Source organism: Channa argus, chromosome 4, assembly GCF_033026475.1.
Source record: "Channa argus isolate prfri chromosome 4, Channa argus male v1.0, whole genome shotgun sequence".
Lineage (NCBI taxonomy): Eukaryota > Metazoa > Chordata > Actinopteri > Anabantiformes > Channidae > Channa > Channa argus.
Window position 1 is genome coordinate 28,749,948 of NC_090200.1, and position 8,596 is coordinate 28,758,543.

Genomic DNA, 8,596 nt, shown 5'->3' on the forward strand with positions numbered 1-8,596 from the left:
AGATCTATCCCAGATTTCTTGTCATTTACGGATAATTACATGCTACACTGGCAGTCCATGACATTGATGTGTGACTACCTACATTTCGCTGTGTACTGTCTGTAACTCTACATCTTTGCCAGCTCTCAATTTAATTTCTTACACTCAACTACAGTAGGAATGCCTCTCTCCTAAACATTATGTTTCTGCACAACTAAACTAAACGCACATACTTTTGAAGACAACGGTAAGGCAACAGAATGACATTGTTGACCCTCTGCCTCTAGGGGCGGTGTGAGAGCCAGGATCATTTCACCCTACCTTCTGTGTGTAAGGCACAAGGTGGCATTATTGTTAGATGCACAAAAATTATTTTTGTCATTATCATGTATGATAATTTAGATCATTGTATCATGTACAATCAATAATTTTTTTTAAAAAAGTATGATAATTTTAACATGTGTTTCATAGTCTTTTCCATCGAAGAGAAATGGTGCAGAGTTGGTTTGGAACCACCCTATTCAGTTGTTGGATGCTTTAATTCTTTAAACTGAGTTTGGATTAAAGTGACTGAATTAAAGATCTGCTGATGTCTCGGAGACATCGACTATTGCCATTCACAGCCCCTTGTAAACTCATTGTTAGTTAAGTTATCTGTGGTCAAAACTGCTTATATAATGTGCAATGAGAATAGAAGGAAAGTAAATCATTGCAAATGTAGTATTGCAGACTGTGGTTTGGCTTACACACAGTACTGTAAGTGTTTTTGAAAAACTTGATTTAGTCAATTTCATTTACTTCTAGTATACTGTTGTACTTACACAAAGAATTTGTAGCTGTTTTTCCATACGCATACCATGGCCCATCATCAGTTTTACAACATTGTCTAATGCTCCCTCTATCTCTACACCATATCCTGACTGTCCCTTATTCTCTTTTTCTATCGTTCCTTTCAATCTTTACCCACAGGGGCCTCTGCATTCTTAAAAATGGCTATTTAAACTCTTGCTTAGTGTGAGGATTCACAGCAAGTGTGTCAGGCTGCCAAGCCTGCTGGCTGCTGTGATCAATGTTGTAAATTAAGCTCTGTCCTGATCTTCTATTTTAAATGTTGAACTAGAATTAAAGTGAGCTGCACTTTGTTGGACAAAAGTTAATCCCTCTAGACTTCTTTTTGCCGCTATACAGGTGCAGGTCTACTTGTTGTGTTTAAGTCTCCTGCTCCAGAGCTGAGCAGCACACCTCATATTCAATAGTTATCTTAAGCACATAAACAAGTCACACAAACTTTGTGTTCGCATAAGTACAGTATGTAATATTTTAATTCATTTTACAATAACAGACATTTTGGGGCCACTTTGGGTAGCGGGAACAGTACATGAACACAACACTTGGGTTTTGTGTTCATGTTACTTTTAGTGTCCTAGTGGCTCAGTGGATGCATCAGGCTGGATGGATGCAGGATCAAATTCCAGCCCACGCAGCTGAATTGTCCTAAAATTCTCTAAACACCACCTTTCCTGCCCACTGCTCTGCCCAATTAAATGGATTAAATGCAGAAAATTAATTTCACTGTTACATGTAAATGTGTTCAGTGAAGACCCTCAAAGCTTCTATTCTATTCTAAACAACCAAATTAAAAGAGAGACGAGACACAGAAGTAACAAAGGCCTGCAAATAACAACGTAAGAGAAGACACTTGGAAGGCTCTTCTCATTTTCCAACTCATCTTCTCATCTTTCAGTACCTTTTTAACAATGAAGAAAGAGAAGTTGGTGTTCGTCTTTTTTTGACAAACACCTACTAGTATGTGAGGTTATTACCTCGCACACAGGCACAGAATTCACATGATAGTTGCTGGTAGTGGTGGTATGCTTAGCTGCTGCTGCCTCACGCCTAGAAGGTCCCCGATTTAAATCCCCAGCCACATGCAGCCTTTCTTTGTGAGGTTTGGATGTTTGCCCGTGTTTCTGTGGGTTTTCTCCCATAGTCCAAAGACATGCATGTTAGGGTAATTGGTGACTCTAAATTGTGAATGGTTGTGAATGGTTGAATCTCTGTGTTGGCCCTAAGATATATTGGGGACTGTCCCTCTTGCCCGATGAAGGCTGTAATAGGCTCCCGCCCCCCACAACTATGAACAGGATAAACTGTTAAGATAAGGGATGGATGAAGTCTCTGCATTGTAGTCTCTGCAGTGTGATTAGGTGCCCACTTTTGGCCCAAACAAAGGCAATAACAATTAGTTCCACTGCTAGTTCTTTAAAGTCAAGTCACCTTGGTGTGTTTCTGTAAATTGTCAGTATTTACCAAAACTCTTTCAGTAGAGCCCCAGAATAAAAAATATAAAATGAAAACTATTCTCTTCTTGTGATCAACGTGTTAAATACTGCATGTCCAAATCCAGCATTTATACAGCAACATTATTCAATATAATTCATATAGTCACATACAGTATATAATTTACTGTAGATTCACTTTATCATCAGTCTTCAGTTTAACTTTTAGAATATTTTATTAAATCAAGCTTTATTGAATGTGGAATAAATAAAATGTGGAAGCTTCCAAGAAGGCTGAAAACTTTAAGGCATTGCAATTACTCAAACATGACAGCAAATAAACTAAGCTAACAAATAAAGTTGGCCCTGTCCTTATATAATTTGTCTCGTGACCATCTCAGATTTCAGAGATCAATATGTATTTTATTAACATATGTAGAAAAGGTTTATATGGAATACTTTTTTTTTCCAACTGACTCCATATCCACCTTAGGCACAGCTTTTCACATTCTTGGGTGTGATATCCCAGCTAAGGTAATGAATTTCAATATCTGTTCAGAGTATCAGAGTATATAAGAGGCTAGTGGTGTTTCAGCAGTGGCTGCTGTTATAGCAGTTATACACTGGGCCTTCAGAGAATCATCTCCGCCCTGTAAACAAGCTGGCCTGCTTCATTGCCAGCCACAGCACACAGACCACACACACACACACACACACACACACACACACACACACACACACACACACACACACACACACACACACACACACACACACACACAAACACACACACACACACACACACACACACAGACATACACAATTAGTTGTTGTTATTCATATTCTAGACATGTTCTCTTTTCCCTCCCTCTCCCCCCTTTCTTTTTCTTGTTTCTTGTCCATACATTTCTTTTCTCCCCTCTGCGTCCCTCTTTCCTTCTACTCAGTTTTTTGCCTTCTCTCTCCTTCTGTCTCAACCACATTTGTTTTATTTTTTTATTATTTGCTAACATGCATTGGTCAGAACTGTTAAAAACACATTTAAAACTAAATGATGGCAATATTGTGCATGAACACTATTAAAAGACAATATAAAAATCATCAATATGATGCGTCAAAGATCATAAAAAGCCGCACAATTTGAAGCCTTAGGAAACGTCAATATCTGATGCTGTGGGATGATAATGTGTTGGATTGCTGGGGGTCCTTACTTCAAAGTGTCCTGATGCTTTGTTCGAACTTTTGTTGCAGGTTTTTCAGTGGTTCAAGTTTTATCCCATTCTATTCAAATACAGCATTATAAAAATTTTGCAAATGGTGTTACATTAGTTGTTACACTACAGAGTAGAATTATTTAGTTAAATTAGTGTAAACAGGCCAAAAGACATAATATATTTACTTTTGATTTGATATTCAGTGTTTGTCCTCAGTGGATATATGGGTATTGGTTCACTGTAAATTCACTTCAATTATGGTCACATGCCACAGTAATATACTTTGATAAGCCCAAACTTTGACACCACTTCTAGGTGATAATGTTCTGGTGGATAGGGGCCAGCATGGGAAAATGAGCATCCCAGCTTGCTGTGTAATAGGACTATGGAGCTGCAGACCTGCAAACCACTGCCTTTGAAAAGATCCAAGAAGAGTTTTAACCAATATAGTCTTGATGTACGGAAATAATAAAAACAAATGTTATTTTAGCCAACATATTAATTAGACAGTATTGATACGCACACAGAGTGTAATTCTCCTCTCCTCTCATGTAGCTGTTTTAAAGATGATGAGCCCTCATGTGTTGAGGAGGTTGAGTATTCCACAGACTGCCTCACACTTAAGGGCACTGATCTGGATTCAGACATCAACAGCAACACAGCCTGTGCTGACGAAGATGAGGAGGGTGATGAAGGGTACAGAGGAGCTAATCATCAGCAAGGAAGCATTGGGCAAGCACAGCAGTTAAGTGCGAAGAGTCATCCATTCCCTGAGCTGATCAGTCAGGCATTCATTGAGAACCTCAGCGAGAAGATAAACACATATAATGGTGTTAGCATCCCGGATAGACAAATCACAAGTTAAAGGAGTTTTTGTATTTTTTTTAGTTTTAGATCTGCTGCCAAAATACAAAAGAGAGCTTTGGGTATTCTCTAAAAGGTCCTTCTAGCATTGTAAGCTTTCTATAATAAAACATAGGCTCATCTGAATAATTTATATTTCAACTTTTGAATTTCAATTTCAACTTTTGATTTGAATCTTAAATTACAGCTTAACGGCACAACACAGAAATGGGCAATTTAAATGGTTTGGGTTTTTTTGTTTGTTTGTTTTTTGGCTAACATGATCTGCTTTGCTTTCATCACAACAACCACAAGATGAAGTAAATATAGTCGTAAGGATAAAACTGGCCAGTTAGTGTGTGCCTGTTAACCTGGCCAGACTGACTCAAAGGATAACTCAGGTCATTTTCGAAATTAATCGTGTTATCAATACCCAGAGACAGTGACCCTAACTGTGAATTACTTACTACTCACGGCAATGTGTGTCAGGAGAAATAGTTAATAGCAAACATTGTTTGCAACAATCGCTTTGAATCACCATAATTCTACTTGCTCATGCACAGTTTACCTACTTGACGGCTGGACAAAATTATTGCTAATTGGAGCTTCTGGTGCAACATTTGGTCAATATTTCTCCATTTTACATTTTTGAATGAATAAACAACCCTGTAGATTGCTTGATGTGGCCCAGCACAGACAAACAAGCTAATCCAAGCTGCTGACTGCCATACTGTTAGATGATTAGAAGGAATGATATGTTTATTATATATATGTCATAATTTTTAGATACGAATATATACAAATTTTAAAGGCAGAGTTCCATTAGGTGTATGGAGTAGACACCTTTTCTCCAAAAGATTTTGGAAAATCGCAGGACCAAATGTCATCATGTTAGGGAGTAATGATTTATTATTTCTAGGACTTTGGACTAATCCTAATATTGAATCCCAGTCTCGCTTAAAACTGAGACAATCTTCAGTAAGGTTTGTTGTATGAAGACAAAACATTTTGCGTAAATAAAGTGCATATTAAACCCAGGCAAACAATGTAAAGGTATTAGGCAGCTGTGAGCAGGTGAATATGTGCATGAAATGTGCATGTATATTATATAATCTAAAGCAGTGCTGTAATCTTGTTAAGTGTGAATAGTTGGTGTATGTTGATGTTATATGTGTATGTTTTAGATTTAGACTTATAGTTTGAAATGACACCAGGAGTAATGAAGAACTTAAATGTTTGGGTAATGCTTTAGATTATAACCAGCAACTTACCTGTAATTAAATCATATTTACACGGTCATTGATTTGTTATAATTGTGTGCCTTTATTGTACTTAATATATACCTACAAGTATGTTTTTGTAACAAGATGCAGATTTTGCAAAACAAGAGGATAATAACCTGGGAACTGGAAAGTGAATCATACTGTACTTCTAAAATGACGTGGCTGTTGAGAAAGTTTGAGATTTTCCTTTCACATGATGTAGTATGTTTGTCCTAGACCACTTGTGTTGATTTAAAAGTTCAGTAATCTAGAGCCTCTGTTTTTCGTCCCAGAGCGCAAAACAGGACTTTCAACAGATGACCTGGTAGGCACAGTTTGCCAGATCAGCCAGACATCCTGCACTAATGATGCTTATGACATCAGTGCATTTACATGGACTTAACTAGGTTACAGTTGGCTTTCTCTGGGAATCAGATTTTTTTTAACTGTTATGTAAAAGAGAAAACCTTGTGTGTCAGGATTCCAAAATAAGTCAGACATGGATGAAAAATCAGATTACTCAACTGCTGCATGTACATGCATTGTTAAATAAAGCACACACGATCAGTGAATCTATTCATGTAATTTTGAATAATCTTAACGTAAAGGATTTGATTATGTTATTTGCGTGGAAAATTTCTCGTAAATCAGTGGCCCTTTTATTGCGTTTCCAGAAAAGGAACAGGAAGTGGCTCAAAAGGGACGACAAAATAAAAGCAGGAAGGGCAGGAAATAAAGCTTGGAAAACAGGGACAAACTAAACACAAGAACAGGATTGTGACATTTTAAAGTCGCAGTTTAAAGTTTTAAACAGCAAAGATTACAATAAAGCTGTTTTTGTCTTGAGATGAAACTAATACAATCACTCATTACAGATAAATGTTTTTTTTGCTGCAAAACAAAAATAACACTGAAAATACTTTCTCCTTCAAACTTTTACACATTAGTCTTTATGTTTTTAAATATACAACATCTTTTCTGTGTTTAACAAAATTTCAGTAAGGAAAAAAAAAAAACTTTAAATATACTAGCAAAAACAAACAAATGTGTGCCATTGTAAAATTTGTACCCAGGACCAAAGTGTAATATACAACATCAACACAAACATTTGTTCAATAAAATATATAATAAAACAAAATAAATAAATAATAATAAAAAGAAATAGAAAAAAAAGGTATGATTTAAATTTTAAACAGTTTTCATTATATTTATATGCCATATAAAGTTTGTGCATCTCTCCATTGCTTAAAAACTTGAGATGTGTGATCCTGTCTGCAAAGAACTGTATAAACAATTGCTAAAAACCATAATAATGCTTAAACCCTTTAAAAGTTTTTAAAGGGTTCCCAAAATATTTTTCTGTAGGTGTAGGTAACGTTACTGGGTAACATTCTTAAAACATTAGAAGCCAAATGGTCCCAAAAGATTTCATATAGAATATTCTCAGAATGTTATAAGAAAATGTTCTCATAATGTTTTCAATTATTTATTACCATAACATCTTTAGTTGCAAGTTTTTTAAAAGTTCTTGTATTTCTGTAAGTGCAGGGAATGTTCAATGTAAAAAGTATATAGCAATTAGTCTAAAAACATTTCACATACACTATTCTTTGAATCTGTCAGTGTTTTGGTTAAGGGATGGACCCAATAGAGGAGACAGTGCGAGGGATGAACGAAAAAAGGGTTTTATTTGACAGATACTTAACGATAACCAAAATCGCTCCCAACAGGAGGTGAAAAAAACCTGGCTATAGGGAGAACAGATACAGAAATAAAACCTAAATGAACACACGGGAGAAACATATACTACTAAATAAACAAGGCACGAATTAACATAGACAACTAAAGCAAGTCACCACAAGGGGAAGGCTAAGGAAAACTATCTTAACATAAATACGCTAAACTAGAAAACACAGAACTCAACCAAACAGGAGGAAGGGTAAAAAACACTGGACGATATTTAAATCAAAAGAAACCTAAAATTTTAACAAACAAAACCTACGGGGAAAGGCTAAGGATACTAACAGGAAAATAAACGGGTTTGGAAAACCAAGGCACACACACTACTGAATAAATGACCCCGCAGAAATGACTAAAGTAAAACAGAGCAGGACTTAAAAAACACTGGAAGAAAAAGATAAAGTTACAGAGTTGGGGGGGAGCACAGAAACTAACACAGAAACTCAGGGGAGGCAGACATGAACAAACTGAACAAAAAGCGTTAACAAATAAAGAATACAAAAGCATACCTAAAACACAAAAACCTAGATCAATCAAGCAGAGAAAAAAACTGAAGACTGAAGCTAACACTGAAATAAACAGAAGGCAAACCTAAAAAACAAAACCCGGGAGCAACAAGCAGAGAAAAACGGGACTAAACCAAGAAACTCTGATTTAGAACAAAAAGCAAACCTCAGACCAAACGACACAGAAGCACAGAGTCCCAGAGTCCCAGAATACAAATGTCCAAGAAACATGTCCCGAATGCAAGAGTCCATGAAACATACATACAGATGTGAGGTTGGTAAGGATAATAACGACAACAATGACAACAGAAACAACAACAAGGATGTGGCAGGGGAGTGAGGGGAAAACTGAACTTAAATAGAGGAGGGAACAAATGCAAATCATGAGGGACAAACGAAGGGAAAGCTGGGTTAAAGAGCCAAGGCACAGGAAGTAGGGAGGAAGGGCCACAATACAAAAGTCTACAGATAGGAAGTGCACTGGGGCCAGGACAGAATGTTTTAAATTCTGTTTAAAAGTGTAAGTGTATTTATGTGAGTGCAGGGAATGTTCAATGTAAACAGTATATAGCAATTGTACAGTCTAAAAACATTTCACATAAGTTTTGAGCATAGTGTTCTCAGATCATGTGTCATCCTCATTGTCATCAATTATCCTTATTTATACAGGCAATATAAACTATTTAGTAATGTCCTAATTAAAACACTTATGATGTTTAATTTCTCCTTTTGTGAAATGTTGGCGCAAATTTGTTCTTGGAACATTTTTCTGA

General features: G+C 36.4%; 1 protein-coding gene across 1 annotated transcript in view; it reads left to right on the forward strand.

The window, feature by feature from the left end:
- LOC137126228 (cytosolic carboxypeptidase 4) overlaps window positions 1-8,218 on the forward strand; it is a 112,627-nt gene extending 104,409 nt beyond the window's left edge. The window contains exon 26 of the mRNA XM_067502761.1: window positions 4,028-8,218. Coding sequence (XP_067358862.1) covers window positions 4,028-4,337 — 310 coding nt within the window. The 3' untranslated portion in view covers window positions 4,338-8,218. The remainder of the gene's footprint in view (window positions 1-4,027) is intronic.
- Window positions 8,219-8,596: the final 378 nt, after the last annotated feature.